The following is a 24,257-nucleotide window of genomic DNA, read 5'->3' as shown; positions in this document are numbered from 1 at the left end:
TGTTCCACCCTGAATATAGCTCGCAAGCTTCTCCTCATAGCATGGGTGAGGTGAGAACTGACAATTTTAATATGCTATCCCGGCACTTTGCCATGCTTTCATTGCGTCTAATCCCTCAGACTCGGAATCATACGGTGAAATGCGTTGTTTTCCGTTAACAGCCAACACAACCTACGGGTGTGCCGGAGCAGCTCGGCAGTGTCGCCACATATTCCAGCACCAACATAGCACGTTGACAATGCTCGGCAGGACAATACAAACTACAGCAAGACAGAGCCCAACAGGCGAAAAAACAACGGCAAAACAAGTCCCTTTCTTCCCTCCCTCCCCTCCCTAACACCCACCCACCTGATGCCATTTCCATGTCTGAAACTCATCTGCCGACGTTAAATAAAGTTTCAGTTCAGGATGTAATAAACAATCTCAAAACAACATTTGATCTGTCCGGAAATGGATCTGTTCCCATCGCAATTGACAGGATGGCTGTAATAATCCTGACTGGAACTGTTAGATTGCTAGGTAATGATCGTCAATTAGTTCTTTAAGTTGAGGTGAGTCGCTTTGGGAATCCACACAATACATTTTAGGATACACAGAACAGAAAACAGCAAGCATGGCTGGGATCCCAAATACTTTCATCAGAAAACATAGAGTGCCTCCGTAATGTAGCTGTTCCGGCGTCAGAGTTTGGAGTTTAATTCTTGGTGCTGGCTGTAAAGAGCTTGTAGTTCTTCCCATGTGCGCGTGGGTACACCAGCTTCCTCGCACAGTCCAAAGACATGGTAGGTTATACTGCTCTGTCCTACGCTCTGCCCGCCAGCGAAAGCAGGATCTCCCAGTGACCACACATTTTAATTCCACATCCCAATCCCATTCTGACATGTCTATCCACGGCCTCCTCTACTGTCAAGATGAAGCCACACTCAAGTTGGAGGAACAACACCTTATATTCCGTCTGGGTAGCCTCCAACCTGATGGCATGAACATCGACTTCTCTAACTTCCGCTAATGCCCCACCTCCCCCTCGTACCCCATCCGTTATTTATTTATATACTGTACACACATTCTTTTTCTCTCTCTCCTTTTTCTCCCTCTGTCCCTCTCACTATACTCCTTGTCCATCCTCTGGGCTTCCCCTTTCCCCCTTTCTTTCTCCCTTGGCCTCCTGTCCCGTGATCCTCTCATATCCCTTTTGCTGATCAACTGTCCAGCTCTTGGCTCCATCCCTCCCCCTCCTGTCTTCTCCTATCATTTCGGATCTCCCCTCCCCCTCCCACTTTCAAATCTCTTACTAGCTCTTCTTTCAGTTAGTCCTGACGAAGGGTCTCGGCCCGAAACGTCGACTGTACCTCTTCCTAGAGATGCAAACACGAGGAAATCTGCAGATGCTGGAATTTCAAGCAACACATATCAAAGTTGCTGGTGAACGCAGCAGGCCAGGCAGCATCTCTTGGAAGAGGTACAGTCGACATTTCGGGCCGAGATCCTTCGTCAGGACTAACTGAAAAAAGAGCTCGTAAGAGATTTGAAAGTGGGAGGGGGAGGGGGAGATCCGAAATGATAGGAGAAGACAGGAGGGGGAGGGATGGAGCCAAGAGCTGGACAGTTGATTGGCAAAAGGGATATGAGAGGATCATGGGACAGGAGGCCTAGGGAGAAAGAAAAGGGGGAGGGGGGGAAAGCCCAGAGGATGGGCAAGGGGTATAGTGAGAGGGACAGAGAGAGAAAAAGGAGAGAGAGAAAAAGAATGTGTGTATATAAATAAATAACGGATGCGGTACGAAAGGGAGGTGGGGCATTAGCGGAAGTTTGAGAAGTTTCTTCCTAGAGATGCTGCCTGGCCTGCTGTGTTCACCAGCAACTTTTATGTGTGTTCCAGGTTATACTTTGGCTCGGCTAGGGTTAAATATGTGTTGCTGGGCAGCGCCCCTCGTTGGGACGAAAGGGCCTGTTCCTTGCTGTATCTCTAAATAAAATAATTAACAAGAAATGGCATCACTCAAAGTCAAAGACCAAACACCTGCATCTGCACATTTTAAGCTCTTTTAAAGGTCTTATATTTCTATTTCAGAACTAGCTAGGAATAGACTGAGCTTGGGTAAGGTACTGCGGCTCAGAACAGGGGAGCTGAAGTCCAGTCATTATATACAGTGCCTGCAGCAAGTGAAGAAGAGGACCAAGGAAAGAGATGGGGTGCTGCAACTTCAGGAAGAGAGTGCGCTCAGAGGGGAACCGGAAAGGTTCTAACAGTCATACTGAACAGTCGGTGCGAGGGCTCCCACCCTGAAGATGCAGGTTTAGCTCTAAAGCTAACTGTCGGCTGAAGTGACCTTCACACTGTAGTGAGGTGTGGCTTCTATTCATCTGAGTTCCTCCATGATGCTGTGCAGAGAAGAGGCAGCCTCCTACAAGGGGGAAACTAAGTCGAGGTGTAATGTGCAGGGAGGGGTGGGGCTGAGGGACAGTCAATAGCAGCTACATGGAGACATCAATCAAGGAGTTCGGGGCTCTGAGGGAGAAGTATAAATTTATGCAGGTCAGATGAGGAAGGCGTACCACTCTAAGGGTAAAATTAGACCTCAGAATATTGAGCTAAATGGCTCAATCTGTAAACAGCCTGTTTCCCACCGATAATAACATAAAGCTATTGTGCAGTCAGGTCATTCACCTGAGCTCGACAAGTGACTGCAATGGTTAGTTATTACTGCAAGTAAATACTATTATCAAAGTACATTATATGTCACTATATACAACCCCGAGATTCACTTTCTTGTGGGCATACTTAACAAATCTATAGAATAATAACTATAACAGTCAATAAAAGACCACCCAACTTGAGCGTTCAACCAGTGTAGAAACTGTGCAAATGCAAAAGAAGAAACATAAATAAATAAATAAATAGATAGATAGATAGATAGATAAATAGGCTATAAATATCGAGAGCATGAAATGAAGAGCCCTTGAAAGTGAGTCCTTAGGTTGTGGGAACATTTCAATGATGGGGCAAGTGAAGTTGAATGATGTTATCTCCTTTGTTCAAGAGACTGATGGTTGAGGGGTAGTAACTATTCCTAAACCTGGTGGCGTGAGTCCTGAGGCTCTTGTACCTTCTTCCTTATGGCAGCAGCGTGAAGAGAGCATGTCCTGGTTGGTGGGGATCCCTAATGATGGGTGCTGCTTTCCTGCGACAACGTTTCGTGTAGATGTGCTCAGTGGTTGGGACTTAGGCCTTACCCATGATGGATGGGCTGTATCCAGTACTTTTTGTAGGATTTTCCATTCAAGGGCGTTCGTGCTTCCACACCAGTCTGTGATCCAGCCATTCAATACACTCCCCAATACACATCTATAGAAGTTTGTCAATTTTAGGTGTCATGCCGTATCTCCTCAAACTCCAAAGGAAGTAGAGGTGCTGCCTTACTTTCTTTGTAATTTGCTGGGCCCAGGACAGGTCCTCTGAAATAATAACACCAAATTTGATGTTGTTGACCCTCTCCACCTCTGATCCTCCTATGAGGACTAGCTCATGTACCTCTGGTTTCCTTCTCCTGAAGTCTACAATCAGCTCCTTGATCTTGCTGACAGAGAGTGAGAGGCTGTTGTTATGACATCACTCAGCCAGACTTTCAACCTCCCTCCCCTATGCTGATTCATCACCACCTTTGATTCAGCCTAGGACAGTGGGATCATGAGTACATTTGAATGTGGCATTGGAGATGTGCTTAGCCACACAATCATAAGTGTAAAGTGAGCAGGGCACGGCTGCACCCGAGCTGATGGAGATCATGGAGGAGATGAGGTCAATTCAAACTGACCGGTATCTGCAAGTGAGGATATCCAAAATCCAACTACACAAGGAGTTACTGAAACCAAGAACTTGGAGCTTATTGATTAGTTTTAAGGGGACGATAGTATTGAATGCCAAGCTGTAGTCAATAAGGAGCATCCTGATGTATGCATCTTTGCTGTCCAGATGTTCCGGGATAGGGTAGCCAATGAGATAGCATCTGCTGTGGACCCGTTGCTCTGACAGGCAAATTGGAGTGGATCAAATTGCTTCTCAGGCAGGAGTTGATATAATTCATCACTGGCCTCTCAAAACACTTCATTACAGTGGCTGTAAGCACAACTGGGTGATAGACATTCAGGCAAGTCACCACACTCTTCTTGGGCACTAGTATAATTAAAACTGCTTGAACCAGGTGGGTACCACACACTGCTGAAGGGAAAGGTTAAAGATCTCAGTGAACATGAAGCAATGAACTAGATTTTAAAACTTCATAAAGACTGCGTCATTAAATAAATTGCACACAGTAGAAATAGGAGATACAGGTATTGGATTTCCTTGTTCGACTGCCTTTCTGAAAATGCGTAAATGCTGTTACCAAATGTTTGCCTTCTAAAACAGTGGACTTTGGATACGTAACAATATTAATAAAAGCAAACAATTCACTTAGATTATGCAATTCACCTTTACCCCTTCAGATATGTGACCCTTCGCATACCTTGATGCCTTGTACAGCTGCCAATTCCACCTGTAATGTTACCAGAAAGAATCCCTTCAAGCTGCTTCCTCCAGGCAATGTGAAGATTGTGTCCAAATTTCTGGAAGAAATGTATTACCATCTAGTGGTCATACAAAATACCAGCACATGTTTTTTTCTCAAAATAAACCAATTTTAGTCTGGTTACCTTCTTGAAAGCAACCTTATAGGTTAGGTGAGTGGGCAAATTCATGGCAGATGCAATTTAATGTGGATAAATGTGAAGTTATCCATTTTGGTGACAAAAACAGGAAAACAGATTATTATCTGAATGGTGGCCGATTAGGAAAAGGGGAGGTGCAACGAGACCTGGGTGTCATTATACACCAGTCATTGAAAGTGGGCATGCAGGTACAGCAGGCGGTGAAAAAGGCGAATGGTATGCTGGCATTTATAGTAAGAGGATTCGAGTACAGGAGCAGGGAGGTACTACTGCAGTTGTACAAGGTCTTGGTGAGACCACACCTGGAGTATTGTGTGCAGTTTTGGTCCCCTAATCTGAGGAAAGGCATCCTTGCCATAGAGGGAGTACAAAGAAGGTTCACCAGATTGATTCCTGGGTTGGCAGGACTTTCATATGAAGAAAGACTGGATGAACTAGGCTTATACTCGTTGGAATTTAGAAGATTGAGGGGGGATCTGATTGAAACGTATAAAATCCTAAAGGGATTGGACAGGCTAGATGCAGGAAGATTGTTCCCGATGTTGGGGAAGTCCAGAACGAGGGGTCACAGTTTGAGGATAGAGGGGAAGCCTTTTAGGACCGAGATGAGGAAAAACTTCTTCACACAGAGAGTGGTGAATCTGTGGAATTCTCTGCCACAGGAAACAGTTGAGGCCAGTTCATTGGCTATATTTAAGAGGGAGTTAGATATGGCCCTTGTGGCTAAAGGGATCAGGGGGTATGGAGGGAAGGCTGGTGCAGGGTTCTGAGTTGGATGATCAGCCATGATCATACTGAATGGCGGTGCAGGCTCAAAGGGCTGAATGGCCTACTCCTGCACCTATTTTCTATGTTTCTTACATTTGTGTGAAGAGATGGGACAATTTTCCTCGGATGAAATCACATTAACATTGACCAACAGTTTCTTACATACGAGAACACTGCAGAGCAGCTTATACAGAAGAAGCAGAGGTGCACAGCTGGAGAGACACCGTGTACTCAACGTGGCAGGAGGTCTTATGACATGAACTGAGAAGATAGTCAATGCCCTGGACTTAGTTGGAAAGCAAGAAGAAGTTTAATGACCTCAGACAAGTCATTAAGGGCAACAGGTCTGTGCCAATTCCTGGCAACCATGCCACTTACCTCAGACTCTGCTCCAAGTCAAAGTTGAGTTATTGTCATGTGCACAAATACACGTATGCACAGCTGCAATGAAAAACTTACTTGCAGGATCACAGGCACATAGTAACAGATAAGCATTATTCACAAGGGAAAACAAACATAAATTATGCACAATTCTGTACGAGAAAGAACATAAATAGAACAATAGCCCCTTTTAGTGCAAAGTGATCAAATTTGTCATTTTGTTGCTATAATGTAATTAGGGTCGTGCCGGCTGGTCCAAGAAATAACGTAACGGTTAGCGCAACGCTTCACGGTACCAGCAACTGTGGCTCAATTCCTGCCGCTGACTGCAAGGAGTTTGTATGTTCTCCCTGTGACCGCGTGGGTTTCCTCTCGCGGTCCAAAGACGTACTGGTTGGTAGGTTAATAGATCGTTGCAAGTTGTTCTGTGATTGGACTAGGGTTGAATAGGTGTGTGCCTCGAAGGGCTGGAAGGGCCAATTCCATGGCGGAGCAGACTCAATGGGCCAAATGGCCTACTTCTGCTCCTATATTTTATGGTCTTATGGTCTTGCATCTTATTTACTGACTTCTCCTGCTGAGGGAAGCATACCTTTCTTGTCCTCTTGGAATTTGAAACACCTCAATTAAATCCCACCTCATTCTGTTGCAAAGAAAGCACTAACTGGGACTTGGATTTGACATTTATATAGACTATTAATCACGCTTAGTAATGCCACATTTTTCAGGTTGGACTCGCCAGTCAGCCTTGCTCCCAAACATTTCTCATGAGTGCATTTCCCAAGCACATTAGGTGACCTTTCTCCCACTGTCACATCTCCCTTTCCCTTCTCAGACAAAATGGCTCGGGACTGGAGGCAGGAGGGCTCGATTACCAGGAGACTGTTAGGTCCCATATATCTCCCAACCCCACTCAGCAGACGGTGATGGGCATGACTGCAATGGCTGTTGCAGGGAGTAAGGCTGAAACTACCAATAACAATATCCTCTCCTCTCGTCCTCCTACCAGCCCTCAAGTTAAAACCTCTTCTGACAGAAGAGCTGAAAGTGGTGTAAATACACATCCATGTCATTCCTTTCTCCCCACACCACAATGTACGAGGATGTGAGCCGGCCAGGTTGTGGACACAGCCAGGGCAATTCAGGATGCTGGTGATCTGATCTGCTGCCTGGTGAGTGACACCACGGTGAAGCATCTGGTCATGGGTTTTGTATCTAGCACGCATTAGCTGAGGGAGGGAGTGTCCAAGGCCACAGGTCAATGGACAACTGAGTGGAGCGGGACAGGTTAAGAAGTACATGGGACATTTGCCTTCATTGGGCACAGTGCAGAGTCATACAGGAACAGAACAAAACACACAAGTTAGGCCACAGCTACAGCTCTATGACCATTCTGAGATGGCGACGGAGATGGAGAGGAGACCTATGGGAATGTTGCCAGGGCTGGTGAGTTATGGATATCAGGAGAGACTATTTAGACACAGGGTGCTTTCTTTGCAACAGAATGAGGTGGGATTTAATTGAGGTGTTTCAAATTCCAAGAGGACAAGAAAGGTATGCTTCCCTCAGCAGGAGAGGTCAGTAAATAAGACGTAAGACCATAAGAACATAAAATATAGGAGCAGAAGTAGGCCATTCGGCCCATTGAGTCTGCTTCGCCATTCAATCATGAGCTGATTGATGTAAATGGAAATGTAGTTTCTACAGGATTTAGGGTCAAAGTGTTGAGGAAAAAAGAACTAATTCGTACAGATTGTGGTCAGGGTCTGGCTCACATTTCTTGCAGAGGCAGTGGAGAAGATGCCTTCCCCACATTGACAAAGTACCTGTCCGGGGCTATTGGTCTGTCTCTACCTCCCATGGTGTGAAGCAACAGCTGCGATGGAAGCTAAACCAGAGCCCATTTTGGCCAGCAAGTACTTGCTCAGTACCTGGGCCAGTGCCATGGTGGTGCTGGTACCATTGCTGCCATGGCCCATGATCCCGGCGCTGTCTACGTGGATGAAGGGTCTCGGCCCGAGACGTCGACAGTTTGCTCTTTTCTGCAGATGCTGCCTGGCCTGCTGAGTTCCTCCAGCATTTTGTGTGTGTGTTGCTTGGATTTCCAGCATCTGCAGATTTCCTCCTGGCTGTTTATGTGGAGTTTGCAAGCTCTTCCTGTGACTGTATGGGCTTCCTCTGGGAATTCCACTCACATATCAGAGCAGGATGGTAGATTAATTGCTCACTGCAAATTGCCCCTGTCACAGATGGATGGTAAAATTTGGGGGGGGAGGGCAATTGATGAGAATTTGGGAGAATAAAATGGCAATTGTACATCAGGGCCTTTCTCCGTAGCTGTCAAATCTCTGATCCCTTGAAGCCTTAACTACCACCAACCAAAGCTGTATCGACTACAGCTGAAAATGTCTCTAATATAGTAAACATTAATGCTAAGAAGAATCAAAGGGAAACTGATGGGCATATGTGCATGAGAGAGAAAACGTTGTTAGGGATAAGGGGTAAATTAGGCCAATGGAATTGCTGCACTGGGAGCTAGCACGGACTCAGTGGCCCGAATAGCCTTCTTCCGTATAATTAGAATTATAAGTGAAGTAATATCATTGCCCTTCGACCTTACGAGGACCACTCTGTGCTTCAATTTCTCATTATCCCTGTCGAAGGACATTTTTTGACTTATTTTCACATAACCGCAGGAAAAGGCAGAAGGTTGCACACAACTCATTTGCAGACTGCATCACCCGCCCAACCTGATACAATTCTAAGTACAAAAAAAATCATAATGAGGAGAAGAACTACCAGCCTCAGTGCTTACCTTAACTCCATGCCCCTGAAAAGATTCAGCAGAAAGAAATGAACAAATAATTAGCATTTTCCACAATTCTGCATGTAAGGAAAATTAACCAGCTTCTGAGTGCACACTAATTTCACCTGAAAATCCATCATGAAAATGGTAACCACAATTAATATGTATTTCTTGTTAAAGCAATGACTGGACACTGGGTACCAGAGGAACATAGGACATGGAGTGGACAAGTTTAGCCTTGTGTTCCAGTTACTTCCTTCCCAAGCAATCTCAGTAAAACAATAAGCGGGACCAGTGAGAGCTTTGTCTTGAGATCCAGGGGATAAAACAGATGAGCTATAATGAACAGACAATGCTGCGTGCTGGCAATTTCCCTTTGTTATAACTTGTTTCGGGATGAAACATGCTGAGAATTTCCTTCACACTCGGGTAGTGGAGGGTATTAAAATGGATTACCTGCCTGTTAAAAGGGGGTCGGAAAATTCCATGATTGAATTCCATTCCAAATTCCATGAAAATTCCTTGGAGTACTGTGTGCAGTTCTGGTCGCCTCACTATAGGAAGGATGTGGAAGCATTGGAAAGGGTACAGAGGAGATTTACCAGGATGCTGCCTAGTTTACAGAGTATACATTACGATCAGAGACTAAGGGAGCGAGGGCTTTACTCTTTGGAGAGAAGGAGGATGAAAGGAGACATGATAGAGGTGTACAAGATACTAAGAGGAATAGATAGAGTGGATAGCCAGCGCCTCTTCTCCAGGGCACCACTGCTCAGTACAAGAGGACATGGCTTTAAGGTAGGGGGTGGGAAGTTCAAGGGGGATATTAGAGGAAGGTTTTTTACTCAGAGAGTGGTTGTTGCGTGGAATGCACTGCCTGAGTCAGTGGTGGAGGCAGATACACTAGTGAAGTTTAAGAGACAACTAGACAGGTATATGGAAGAATCTAAGGTGGGGGCTTATATGAGAGGCAGGGTTTGAGGGTCGGCACAACAATGTGGGCCGAAGGGCCTGTACTGTGCTGTACTATTCTATGATCACATTTCGGGTGATGCAGTGTGCAGCAGGTAGTGCTATTGCTTCTCAGTGCCAGGGACTTGGGTTTGGCCCTGACCTCGGATGGGTTCTGTGTGGAATTTGCATGTTCTTCCTGAGACCCCATGGGTTTCATCCCCTGATGCTCTGGTTTACTCCCACAACACAAAAAGTTGCAAGTTGTTAAGTTAATTGACAACTTTACGTTGCCCCTAGTGAGTGTGTGTGTTTGGGAGAACTTGTGGGGTGTCGATGCAAATGTAACAGGGAGAATAAAATAGGGCCAGGTTAGGAATAGTGTGAATGGGAGTTGAGGATCAGCATGGTCTCAGTGGGCTGAATGGCCTGTTTCTGCACAGTATATCTCTACAATCCTGTGAACTGGCATTTGGCATTGGTCTATTGTCATGTGTGCTCAGACACAGTGAAAAGCACAGGGGAACTAAGGAGGCAATAAGAGGCACTGACTTCATGAGTTAAAGAGGCCAGTTTAGTGAGCAAGGACAGTGTTTCGAATTTTGTTTGGAATGTGCTTAGTTTTTATCTTCTCTGTTAAATTCTGTACCTTCAACTTACAGTCATGAAAAGTAGTCTTTAACCTCTCAGGAACCAAAGTAACCAGCTAGAACTGATTAATTCTGATCACACAAGATGTTGATAACAGCAAAAGCAGTAACTAAAAGCACAGTGTGATTTTAGCGCGTGTCCTGTGAATGGAATGTCCACAGAGTAAGGAATTTGGTGAGCAAAGGACTGGGGAGATAAGGACCAATTAGGTCTGTTGATTAAATTAAGCATTTCAAGACATGTCTGCAAAGCTGCTAATGTGTTGCAACTGTAGTTAAGTAAAACTACAATCATCTGGCAAACCTGCGATTTAGGTCACACTGAATTAGTACATCTTCCAGAATATTAGATGTTATTTTATGTAATTTGATACTTAATTCACTTTTTTAAAAGATATTACACAGCACTGTGACACATTTGAGGCCAGTAAGTTTAAAGAGAGCACGAGAAACAGGACTCTGATAAGTCCAAAGGGTTAGTGGGAACCGAGGCCTGATGAATGAGAAAGGGAATGCAGGAACCTGGTACACAGGGAGTTAGAAGGGAATGTGGCAAACATTACCTTCGGAGTCAGATGGGGAACCACCAGGAACCCTGAGTGGTCCGATAGTGAATCAGGATCAGAATCAGGTTTATTATCACCGGCATGTGACGTGAAATTTGTTTAACTTAGCAGCAGTTCAATGCAATACATAATATAGAAGAAAATAATAATAGTGCAAGTGTCTTATTCAGTGTACTTTATACAGTATACATATATTGAATAGATTAAAAATCATGCAAAAAACAGAAACATTATATATTTAAAAAGTGAGGTAGTGTTCATGGGTTCAATGTCCATTTAGGAATCGGATGGCAGAGGGGAGGAAGCTGTTCCTGAATCGCTGAGTGTGTGCCTTCAGGCTTCTGTACCTCCTACCTGATGGTAACAGTGAAAAAAGGCATGCCCTGGGGGCTGGAGGTCCTTAATAATGGAAATAATGGAAATTACTGCTTCTTGAAGATCTCCTGGGTACTTTGTAGGCAAGCACCCAAGATGGAGCTGACTAAGTTTACAACCCTCCGCAGCTTCTTTCAGTCCTGCGCAGTAGCACCCGCCCCCATACCAAACAGTGATTCAGCCTGTCAGAATGCCCTCTATGGTACATCTATAGAAGTTTCTGAGTGTATTTGTTGACATACCAAATCTTTTCAAACTCCCAATAAAGTACAGCTGCTGTCTTGCCTTCTTTATAACTGCATTGATATGTTGGGACCAGATTAGATCCTCAGAGATCTTGATACGCAGGAACTTGAAACTGCTCATTTTCTCCACTTCTGATCCCTCTATGAGGGTTGGTATGTGTTCCTTCATCGTACCCTTCCTGAAGTCCACAATCAGCTCTTTCATCTTACTGACGTCGAGTGCCAGGTTGTTGCTGCGACACCACTCCACTAGTTGGCATATCTCACTCCTGTACACCATCTCGTCACCACCTGAGATTCTACCAACTATGGTTGCATCATCAGCAAATTTATCCATGGTATTTGAGCTATGCCTAGCCACACAGTCATGGGTATATAGAGAGTAGAGCAGCGGGCTAATCACGCACCCCTGAGGTGTGCCAGTCTTGATCATCAGCGAGGAGGAGATATTATCACCAACCCACACAGTCTGTGGTCTTCTGGTTAGGAAGCTGAGGATCCAGTTGCAGAGGGAGGTACAGAGGCCCAGGTTCTGCAACTTCATCAGAGCTTCATCTGGATCATCAGAGATTTTGTCATGCCTCGATCAGACCACCTCGGGTGCCAGGGTCCCCCAGGCTCCAATGCTCCTTCTCCTCTGATTATTAGCCGGTTGTTTTCACCTGTGTCTTGTTTTAGTTATTGGTCCACCTGTGCCTGGTTTTGTTTGTCTATTGAAGTTCCATCCAGTCTCTCATCCTGGCTCATGTTTGAGCTTACATACCCTGTGTGCAGTGATTCTTGAGTCCTGGCCTGTGTTCTCTACAAACCAATCAAAAATAAAAATTCTTTGTTCAATCCTATCCTAGTCTCTGGTCTCCTTTGTACTTGGACACAAATACATTGATTGGGTAAAGATGGAGGCTCAGCCAAGGAACTGGAGCAGCCAGGGCCCGACTTTTCTTTAAATCGGAACTACAAAGGTAACAGGGTACAGATTTCTACCCAAGCTGTATGCAACTTGGCATGGGATCAATAAAATCAGAGTTGTCAAGGGGGCAGTGAAGGCAAATAGAATAGGGGTGTTTAACAGGTTCTTGGACAGGGATGTGAATGAGCAGAGAACAGAGGAAAAGGGACAACCTTAACTGGTGTTTAATTACTAGTTTAATTAGCATAGCGCCAACATTTTGGACCAAAGAGTTTGTTCCTTTGCTCTACTGTTCTGCACTCTGTATTCTGTGACTCGTGGCTTAAATATTGATGTGGAAGTGTGTCAAATGGTTGTGACACATCTAGTGTGGTAGTGTAGTGGGTAATGCTTGTCACTCTGGTTTCCTGCTTCCATCACTGGCTAGCAGTCTCATGAAAAGGAGAGCTGAGTGTGTAAGTCTCTCCCTGCCAGTACATAGCCTCTCCAACAGCAAGCCTCACGTAGTCCCTCCTTGTTGGCGACACATGAAAACCGTACACCCTTTGGACTCAGGCTGAACTACAGAGGAGGGGATGGAAGTCTGGCCTCTGCACACGTAGCACACAGGCCCATCGGTGTGTGGACAGGCCCTGGTGCTTGTGAACCAGATCCCCAGCTATGGGTAAATAGCCCCACCGCCTTGTGGGCAGCCTTGAGAGAGAGGTGAAGGCTACGGGAGTAAACCCAGACAGCAAATCCGGAGTGGAGCCCCTAAAGCGGCTGGATGTCATTGAACATCCTCCTGGCAGATCCTGCAGCCAAGCTGGTGCCTAACGTATTGCTTCATAAGCTCTCCTTTGGACTACACTGGTGAGGCCAAGAGGAGGATCTTGACAACTGGGCATCCCCATACCTTCTGCCCAGGCTTGTGCTGTGGAGATGTCACTCCAGTGCCACACTCTGTTGTCCTTCGAGACAGAGGGATCATCGTTGCCATCATTAATGTGGGGAAAAATAGGCTGGTATTGGTTTATTATAGTCGCATGTACTGAGAAACAGTGAAAAGAATTTGTTTGCATGCTGTTACTCAGATTATAGGTACCTCAAGGTAGTAAAGCAAACAGAATGTAGAAGATGGTGTAGCGGTTACAAAGAACGTTCAGTGCATTTACACAAAGAAAGCACAAGGGCCAAGACAAGGTAGGAAGTTCACCTTTGAGCGCATGAGGCCTTTATTGAAGAGTCTGGTCTGATTTGAAAGCACAGAGGACTAGGATCAGCACTGGGGAATAATGCATCGGTTCCATAGGGACGGACTTCACTAGAATAGAACTGGGGCCTGTGCTGAGGTAGATTGAAGGCAGTTGTAACTAGGGCACGAAAGTAGATAGTGAGGAAGGCTTCTGGTGAAAAGGAATTTTGGGAGTTAATGAGGAATGACAAAGCAAGGTTGCAGTGCTGTAACTCAGCGACTGCTAATCAGAATCTACCTGGAAGGGACAGAGCAGTGTAGGAATGTACCTTCATTCAGAGTCAGAACAAGGAATACGGTACAAAGACTATTAAAGATCTTAATCTGTTACAGAACAGGTAAATTGTTAGCACAATAAGAAATGGGTGGATGCAGTCTAATAGCCATTTCAGAGATATGGTCATAACATAGCGTAGGATGAGAAGTAAAGAGTGCTAGAGGGACTTCAACCTTTAGAAGAGACAGGCAGAGTGGTAAAAGATCTGAAGCAGACATGGTGTTGAAGAATATGGGAGAAAGGCAGCAGAGAGAAAGGGCATTCACTCAGCAAATCAAGGACCGAATCAGCTTGTTTGGAAATCAAAAGAGGAAAAGGACAGAGAACAGAAGTGGGAGCTGTCTATATGACCAAAAGCTGTAGAGGTAGTGCAACTCAGGAAGATAAGATGCATGTAACGAGGATAATACACTAATCACAGGGGATTTCAATCTACAACAAACCAGAAGAACTGTAATGTCGTGAAGAATGAATAAAGAGATTGGGTAAGATTATCTTCTGAGGAACCAATTGGGAACAGGCTGATGTAGAAGTAATATGTGTAATGATAAAGGATTTGTTGACCTTCTGGTAGTTCAGCTGGCTTTGGAAATGGTAATTATATTATAAAGGTCTTAAAAAAATCTGATAGTGATTTTGACCAGTCTTAAATCTGAGTAAAACAAACAAGGCATGTGGTCTGGGTTGGTGAAGGTGGAATGGGAACCTATATGAAAGGGAATGACAGCAAAATCTCCCCTTTAGTAAATGGAACAGAAATTATAAATAATAGACAGTGTTTAGGGGGGAAATATTCAATAGTTATGGATATCAAGAGTATAGTCATATCAAGATATGATGTACATTGTATAAATATTATTTTAGAATTTTGAATGATAAATTATATTAAAATTAATTTGTATTATGATGCATAGTATGTGATATCAAAGTAAAAGTTTTATTTTATTTTTTTATTTAGAAATATGGCACAGAATATGCCATTTTCACCCAACGAGCCATGCAGCTCAGCAGATCACCAATTTAACCCTAGCCTAATCACAGGACAATTTACAATGACCAGTTCACCCACTAAACAGTAGGTTTTTGGCCTGTGGGAGGCAACCGGATCACCCAGAGGATATCCATGCACACGTGGGAAGGACATATAAACTTTCTTACAGAGGACGCCGGAATTGAACTCTAAGCTGTAATAGTGTCGCGCCAGCTGCGACACTACCGTGACACCCCAAAAAGAAACACGGTGAAAAGACTGTGAGATCTTCACAGTTCACTGAACAGCAAGGGGAATTGATATGGAAATAGAGAGGATGCAAGGGTAGTCTGACAAGAACTGTAAAAGTGTCTGTAACATTTACCTTGGATACGTAACAAGGAAACATTAGCTCGGGTTAATAAGGGCCCCTACAGACAGAGACAGGAGAAATTATGATGAAGAAAAGAAATGACAGAGAAATTAAACAGCATTTGAATTCACAGAAGAAGGCACAGTAAACCTCCCAGAAACTGAAGCATAGGCCTAGAGTGACGAAGGTGCTCAAGAAAACAGCTTAGGAAAAACACACAGTATGTTGGCATTTGTTGCAAGACAAATTCAGTTCACAGTTAGAGGCATCTTGCTCCAGTTATACTGGCCCCTGCTGAGACTTCAAATAAGGGACCTGGTGACGGTTCTTCTGGAGTATTAGTCAGGGCCTGGTCTCCTTACCTAAGGAAAGATATGCTTACAACACAGGGAGAGAAGTGGAAATTCATTTGTCCAACAGGAGAGAAAAATAATCCAAGCCTGCACTGTCTGGTCTTTAGCAGAATGGGAGGTGATATTGAAATAGACAGACTTCTCACAGGGCAGGTCCAAGGTTTCCAAGGCCTGGATTGTCTACGTCCAGGGGTCACAGGGAGAAAATGAGGGATCAGCCATTCAGTGCAGAGATGAGAAGATATGAACTAGGAAAAAGAGAATTGGAACTCTCTACCCCAGTAGGCAGTGGAATTGCTGATTATGTTCAAGGCAGATGTTGATAATTTTCTAGATATTCAGGGAATTGAGTGATACAGGGTTACTGCAGGAAAGTGACACCCAGGTAAAAGATTACCCAAGATTTAATTAATTAAATAGCAGATCAGACATGAGCGGCCAAACCTTTTCCTGCTTGTCTTATGTTCTTTGCTCCTTTGATATGCTCAGCATTACGCCAGAGATAACTGGAGTACATAGTGCAGTGTGTTTCACTTATGTGGAAACACTAAACATTACTTCTTTTAAAAAGTGGAGACGCAGGAGACTGCAGGGGCTGGAATATGGATTAACACCCCAAGAATGCTGAGGGAACTCAGTGGGTCAGGCAACTTCTATGGAAATGGACAGTCAACGTTTTGGGTCGAGAGCCTTCACCTGGACTGAAAGATAGATGGGAAATAGCCAGTGTAAAGAGTTGGAGCCAGAGCAGGCAGGGAATAGGTGAATCTGGGTAAGGAGGGTTAATAGGCAGATGGTGGAGGTGGGAATGGAAATAACAACTGAGGTTGGGAGGTGATAGGTGGATCCAGGTGAGGGGGATGATAGGCAGGTGGAGGAGGGGAGAGTGGAACTAGGGACTGTAGTTGTGGTAAACCATATTTATATGTTGTAACTGGGTTACCTGTCTGGACATGCCCCTCTGCTGACTGCCCCGTGGCTCCTCCCACAGACCCCTGAATAAAGGTGATTGCACCATTGCTCCTCCTCCTCAGTCCAGGGCAGATACTCAGCATGGTGGAGGTCCCATTTTACTGCTAATAAAAGCCTTCCAGTATTTTCTACTTCCTGCCTTTTGGAGTAATTGAAGGTGCATCAGTAGTTCAAAGGCCTTTAACCAGCCGTGAGACTCCAAGGGCCAATGGGGCTGTTTGGGGGCCGGGCCTTGGACTTGCCAGCTGAAGCTTCACCATTCCTTGGCGAGTGTTGGGCCAAGGAAGAAGCGAGGCATTGGGAGCAAGCTGCAGGTGGAGTGGGGAAACAGGCCTGCTCCTGAGGGATAAAATACCCACTTCCATCCAGTCAGGTGGTGCAAAATAAGCAACTAAAGTTGGAGGTTTGAGTATTCTCAACAGCCATTGGCTGAGAAGGACAAGGGGAGGTGGAACATTACGACAACAGTAACTACACCCACTTACCTTGCACACTTTCTCTTTATCACAATCCAGAAGAATGAGGCCAAAGTTCTTACCTGTTGGGATCCTTTTTCTTCCAATTTGATAAAACACAGTCAGCATGAACTAAGATTGGTGGCAGTCCGATGATTTCAGATACTTTGCAAAAGGGCACCACAAGGTTCTTGGGCAGCACCTGATAGAATGTACCAAGCCACAAAGAAAGCGAGAGTCAACTCATTACCATGGAGACCACACGAGCAGCCTGGATGCTGGAAACTAGAGCAACCTGCAGGAAGACCTGATTGGGTCAAACAACCTCCGTGGAGGATGCTATTTGACTCACTAGCTTCTTCCAGCTTGTTACATGTTACTCCTTTTAAGTCGACTTTCAGCTTCCAACATCCTCGGACCCAGACTCCCCAGTACACCTTCTCTTCTTTTCAGAACCTGCTTAAAACCCCACTTAGGTCACTCTTCCCAACTACTGCATCTTTCTCGCAACAAAGGTTTATATACCTTTAAAAACAGTAAGTGTAGTTTTTATAACACGTGTGATTCTGTGAGATGAGCAACAGCATTTAACATTATCATTTGCTTCATGTATGCATACGTTCTGGGGTTTTTAAGGAAAAATCCTTCATTATTAGTCATGTTCAGTTTTTCTTTTGCCAGTTGGTCTTCAACCAGCTGACGGACAAATGTTTTCAATCCTGTTCTATTTACAGAGGTAAAAATAGCCACGCAGTTTTGTAAACATAGAACAGTACAGCACAGTAAGGCCCTTTGGCCCATGAAGTTGTACCGAATTTTTAACCTATTTTATGATCAATCTAACCCTTCCCTCCTACTTGGCCTCTATTTTTCTCTCATCCATGTGCCTAATTAAGAGTTTCTTAAATGTCCCTAATTTATCTGCCTTCACCACTGCCCCTGGCAGGGCATTCTACACACCCACCTCACTCTGTGTAGAAAACCTACCCCTGACATCCCCTGATACTTTCCTCCAATCTCATTAAAATTATGTCCCCTCGCATTAGCCATTTCTATCAGGGGAATAGTCTCCGGCCATCCACTCAACCTGTCTCTTATCATCTTGTACCTGACGATGTATCACTGCAATGCAAAACAAACTTCCAATCCATTTTTACAACATTTACACAGTGCCTCAGTTCCACAAGCAGCAATAACATCGGAAGCTCCAACCGGTTGTGAAATGGTCTCAGTGCCAAGTGCTTGCAAAACAGGAGTCAATATCACAAGACGAGCTTTCAAACCTTTGCACAGTTTTTCTCTCCCTCCTGCCATACGTAGCCCATGGTAATGAAGCTCAAGGCCAGGTGCGCCAACCGCAGCTGTTTATGCCCAATGAGTAGATGTGTGTCCAGAAGCTCCATCTGCAGAAAAGATGGTATAGGAGATAGAACAGTGCAGGAAAAGGCCCTTTGGCCCATGATGTTTGTGCTGTACTGAACTAAACTACACCCCTATTCCCTGCATATTCATTTGACTATCTAATGCTCCCATTACATTCACTTCCACCATCACCCCAGCATCCCATCTACTACCCTCTGATTAAAATACGTCTTGGTATTGGAATTCACACATCTATCATTTGAGATATTTAATCCAAGGTCCCCCTCATTTGGTCCTTTGCTCTTTTTCCAGGTTGATTCTTCAGGGTGAGGCTGCTCTTAATTTCAAAGTCAAAGTCAAAGGTTTCTGCCATCGGCACCAGGCCATGTAGGCACAGGTCCAGTGAAAAACTTAGAGCAGCACCACACGCACATAGCATTAGAGACACACCACCTTCAGGAGAAGGAAAATTTAACATAAACTATACAAATGTACACATAATGGACCCTCATAATTCAGGACATGCCCTCTTCTCGCAACAAGAGAAAATCTGCAGATGCTGGCAATCCAAGGCGACACGCACAAAATGCTTGAGAAACTCAGCAGACCAGGCAGACTCTTGGCCCAAAACATCAACGTGCCCTCTTCTTATTTCTACCCACAGGGAGGAGGTACAGAAGCTTGTCGACCCACACTTATTATTTTAGGAACAGCTTCTTCCCCCCTGCCATCTTATTTCTAAACAGTCCATAAACTCATGAACACTATTCCTCTTTTTTGCACTATTTATTTGTTACATTTTTTATTGTAACTTGTAGTAATTTTTTATGTTCTTGCACTGTACTGCTGCCACAAAACAATGCATTTCACAACACATGACAGTGATAATAAACCTGATTCTGATTCTTGGGTTCAGGAATAAGATGGTTATCTATAGCCTGCACTGTCATCTCTCAGCATCCTCAGAGAGCATTGTAGAAACTAATCTGTGGGGTGTTTTTTAATTAACATTGCCTTGCCTTCTGCCTTGGTCAGTAGCCCCCTGAAGTGCTACATACATAAACTTTATTTGGCGACTTGATATAAGTACACATTTTCTTCATTAGATCAGGAATAGAGGATGAATGAAGTACCTACTTTATTCACTTCATGACGAAGTTGCTGAAGTTCAATCAACTGAGGCAAATTGTTCGCAATATCCATCCACGGCTGGTAGAATTTCGGGAGTTCATACTGCTAAGAAGAAATAAACTATTCACTCTCTGAGCCACATATAAACCGTGCAAAACTTGGGTGAGGAAACTATTTGTGATTGTAAAGCTAAATTGTATTTCCTGATGTCAAGATAAATGGAGTTTAATGTTCCAGATATTAACCTAACGTAAATAAGATTTATTAAATTCCTGTCGCATTCCCTGCATTGGAGGAGCTTTGTTTCCTGAGGAAGGCCCATTTGACTTTAACAAGTGACAACTTTCCATTTTTCTCCACTTTGTTTCTGAAAACTCAAATTCGTCCAGCAAATAAAGAATGTGATTCTGTTTCTGGGTGGTTTATACAAGATAAGAGATCAAAAACCTCAAATAGAAAGGGAAGAAAATGGAATAACACTGCTCCCCAAATTGCAACTAACAGATGCAGGAAAGGACAAGTGTGCAGTCAAATTAAAATAACTAAACATTGCTTTATGACATGCAAGTAAAAATGAGGCAACACTTTAGCACCCAGAGATTCTTATTGCAGAATATTTAGTAATGGCAGATTCAAACAAGGATAAGTGATTGCAAAAATGCTGGGGATAAAATTAAAAACAAAAGATTTGCAGCATCTTAAGTCCTGGATCTAAAGCCATGCTAATAATGAAGGATGCTTCACTCACAATTAGAGCTTCATTTAATGGTGAGAGAAGATTGGTAACTGATTCTGGGAGTGACCAGCTTGTCTCCATGCTCAGCTCCACATTAATGCAAGTTAAATCATTATTTCCCAATTTGTGGAGACAAATTCCCCTCAACTTTCCCCACGGGCTCAATCCCTGAAACTCTTTTTGAAAGACAGAAATATATTAATATTGTTCACAGGAGTTACAACTACACTCAAGGAAAGTAATGCAATAGAATTAATCATTTATACAATACCAGTAGAAAAAGTGATTACATACCAAAGGCTCTGGTAAAATAAATCCATACTCTTTGGAGACATGGAACTTGTCCATGTTTAAGTACTCTCCATCTGTTGTGTTATTCTCTCCCTTGTCCATTGCTCAACGAGAAATATTAATGATGCTAGAGTGAAATTTACTTCTCTGTCAAGGATGAACTGCAACAATTGCTTCCAAGTGTGTTTTACCTAAGGCTGAGAACTGTCATCAGGCAGAGGAGGAAAACAGATATAGTGCAAGCTGAACATTGGACTTCGGTCCCACAGCTGGTTGGTTTAAATGGGATTTTTGAGTGTCTAATTAATTTCATTGGCTATCTCAAATTTCTGAACTAGCTGGCTGGAATGTAAAATTTACTGTGAGGGTGCACCAGGGGAGACCAAGTGATGTTTACTTGTTCCAAGATAGAATAAATAATACAATTGGCAAGATAAGAAAATAGAGATAAGGTGAGTTGGGTCCAAAGAAGGTGCAAATCTGCTGCTGTATCCTGTCTGGGTGACTAGAGATGAGTAGATGAGTAAGGCAAAGGACATAAGAAAGTAGAGGCGCCGTTTCGGGCCGAGACCCTTCATCGGTCTCGGCCCGAAACGTTGACTGTACCTCTTCCTAGGGATGCTGCCTGGCCTGCTGCGTTCACCAGCAAATTTGATGTGTGTTGCTAGGATTTCCAGCATCTGCAGAACTCCTCGTGTTTACATAAGAAAGTAGAGTTGGAGGAAGCCATTTCTCAATGCCATAATGTTCAACCAGGACAATCTTGGACAATAATTCTCACATCATTTTTGTGCTGATGAAAGTATGCAAAGTTCACTTGCATTGGTCCATAAATGGTGGGGGTTGGGTTGGAGAGTGGAATTTTGCAGAGCAAGCAGAAATTTTGCTGGAGTGGACTGCCAAGTTGTGGTGACAGGTGTGGTGACAGGTCCGGTGCAGTGTCAAATTTGGGATGCACGGGAGACTAAGATGTGGTCTTTGGCGATCTCTGCTCCAGCTTTGCAAAAGCGCCAGCCTGAGACTGAGTAATCTGCCCTTTTGAATTGAAGAACACAAAGAATGCTGCCAGAGTTAGCAGCTCATGTGAAGACTCCAGGTAAAATAACAGCCCCTGCTTCTTAAATGAAAAAAGCCGCAGATGATACATATAACAAGGGATGATAATTTTTTCCAAAGATACTGCTTCCTCAGAATTATTTTGTGATTATAATAGATTGCTTGAAGCTGACTATAAATATAATTTCAGGTGACATGTACCATGTAGGAATATGAAGAAACAAAAAATTAACTTTTATTGAATATAATGCATTTAATTGGATAGTGGTGCTGACACTTTGCAATAGTTCAACAAAGCTAAAAATGTTTAGTTGATGATTTTCATTTGTACTCAGTGTCTGAGGTTTTTCACTTGTGTCCAACAATAATCAGCCAGTATTGATGGATTCCAGTTGCCCTGATACCATTTCTCCATTACTGCAATGTCCTGGTGAAACCTTTCACCATACTCATCACTGACAGTGCCGAGATTTTCAGGGAAGAAGTCTAAATGGGAATGCGGCAAAATTAATCTTTAGTGACCTGTTGCACTTCACAGTTTTGTATGCTTTAAGGCTGTCAAGGCATGTAGTTCGGTGCTCTGTAGTTCCCAAGAAAATTTTCAGCAACATCCCACTAGAAGTTCTTCGAAATGCCTGTCATTGATGACCTGTTTGATTTGCGGACGAACAAAAATGCCTTCCTTAATCACGGCATCAATTATTCTGACTTGAATTATGAATTGAAATAACAATTTTTTAAAATGGTGTGAGGGAAATTTCATGGTGATTTTCATGATTAGCAGCACGAGATCCATAAGATACACCCCAAAGTATTCAGGAAGCAAATGATTTGTTGTCCATAAATCAGCCAAACACAATGGGCTGATTGGCCTAATTCTGCCCTTTTGTCGAATGGTCTTGTGTTACAAATCTGAAATAAAAACAGACAACCATGAAAATACTCAGCAAGCAGGAAATACTCATGGTGGAGAGAGAAGCAAGGAGCTAACATTTCGGACTAAATTCCTCTCCTAAAAACACTACTTGGATCAGTTCTCATCAAAGATAATTCTCCTGAAACAGAGGTACTGATTCTCTTTCTCTGCTGTCACTGCATTTTATCTTCAATAATATCTGCAGTGTGGCCCCTTTGAAGTGATCGTAACTCCAGACTAATTCCTGCTGTAATGACAACTGATTGTTCACCATCCACCAAAGATCTCTAACAGAAGTAGTCTGCAACATGAAGGGAAAGTTTGAGTAAAGGCTGATTTTTACTTCTGCGACAACTCCACGCCGTAACCTACGCAAGTGACCTACGCGCATTGTGAGCATTTATACTTGTGCGTTGGTGTGTCTGCGTCGCTCTGCAATTCGTGCACGTCACGCATGCGCACACACACCTGCCCGTGCGCGGCTTCATGGTCATGGTAGTCTTTCTCGGGGTAAAGCAGTTTAAAGCGAACGACACACGTCAAAGTTGCTGGTGAACGCAGCAGGCCAGGCAGCATCTGTAGGAAGAGGTACAGTCGACGTTTCAGGCCGAGACCCTTCCTGACTGTACCTCTTCCTACAGATGCTGCCTGGCCTGCTGCGTTCACCAGCAACTTTGATGCGTGTTGCTTGAATTTCCAGCATCTGCAGAATTCCTGTTGTTTAAAGCCAGCGTCTTTTTTCGTAAAAGCGAAATGTGTCCTCCATAATTTCGGAGGTCTGTAAAGCTTTATGGAAAGCATTGCAGCCAGAGTTCCTTCCCTGCCCTTCAGTCAGGGAAGCTATTGCAGCGTAGGAGCAAATACGATGCTACCAAGCGGACCAATCACGGCTGTTGCGGTCTACGTTGCCGCGACGCGCAGTTACATTTTGGGAGAGGTGCGCGTCAGGTTACAGCGTAGGGTTCGCGGCGACGCTGTATCTACGGCGTCGAGTTGACACAGAAGTATAAATCAGCCTTTAGAGTGCTCCTCCTGCTTCTGTCACTAAGTTTCTTTGGGAGTTGGGAGCACCTGCCTCACCAGGCTGTGCACGGTCAGTGGACAAGGACTGTGTGAGCCAAATCCATCTGCTATGGCCCTATCTATCACCAGCTCTTTGACCACCTCAGTCCATCCCGCAGCAGAGCTGCCTGTGCTGGGAAATATGGCTCACCTCTTCCACAAGATGAAGAAAAGTCACCAGCGCCCCTTTCAGCAGAACCTCGCTAACAAACCTGCCACCCCACCAACGTTAAAAGGCATGAAACATCCTCCTGTGTCCCTGCGCTCAGTCTGTGGCCAAGCAGCTTCGACTGTGATGTAAACTTAGTCAGCTCTATCATAGGCACTAGCCTCGTAGTACCCAAGACATCTTCAAGGAGCGGTGACTCAGAAAACCAGCTTCCATCATCAAAGACCTCCAGCACTCAGGGTGTGCCATCTTCTCATTGTCACCATCAGGAAGCAGGTACAGGAGCCTGAAGGGACACACCCAGCAATTCAGGAACAGTTCCTTCCTCTCCGCTGTCCAGTTTCTAAGTGGACATTGAACACTACCTCTCTACTTATTTAAAATTTATTTTTGCACTTTTTAACTTAATTTAACTATTTAATATACATGTATACTTACTGTAATTCAGTTTTCTATATTTATCAAGCTGCCACCAAGTTAAATTTCACGACGTATGCTAGTGATATTAAACCTGATTCTGAAAGAGAAATGAGTTAATTCC

At 44.1% G+C, this 24,257-nt stretch overlaps 1 protein-coding gene across 3 annotated transcripts in view; it reads right to left on the bottom strand.

Moving 5' to 3' along the window:
* The window catches only part of ido1 (indoleamine 2,3-dioxygenase 1), a 44,865-nt gene extending 24,167 nt beyond the window's left edge, over window positions 1-20,698 (bottom strand). The window contains exons 1-6 of one of the 3 annotated variants that reach the window (XM_072266476.1): window positions 20,517-20,698; window positions 19,493-19,591; window positions 18,277-18,396; window positions 17,077-17,195; window positions 8,672-8,686; window positions 4,506-4,605 (exon numbers count right to left, since the gene is read on the bottom strand). In XM_072266476.1, coding sequence (XP_072122577.1) covers window positions 4,506-4,605; window positions 8,672-8,686; window positions 17,077-17,195; window positions 18,277-18,396; window positions 19,493-19,591; window positions 20,517-20,615 — 552 coding nt within the window. In that variant the 5' untranslated portion in view covers window positions 20,616-20,698. The remainder of the gene's footprint in view (window positions 1-4,505; window positions 4,606-8,671; window positions 8,687-17,076; window positions 17,196-18,276; window positions 18,397-19,492; window positions 19,592-20,516) is intronic. The other 2 variants (XM_072266477.1, XM_072266478.1) reach the window with 2 other exon arrangements.
* Window positions 20,699-24,257: the final 3,559 nt, after the last annotated feature.

This window comes from Mobula birostris, chromosome 8 (genome assembly GCF_030028105.1).
Source record: "Mobula birostris isolate sMobBir1 chromosome 8, sMobBir1.hap1, whole genome shotgun sequence".
Lineage (NCBI taxonomy): Eukaryota > Metazoa > Chordata > Chondrichthyes > Myliobatiformes > Myliobatidae > Mobula > Mobula birostris.
Note: the sequence above shows the minus strand (reverse complement) of the source record. Positions and strands in the feature narration are given on the sequence as shown.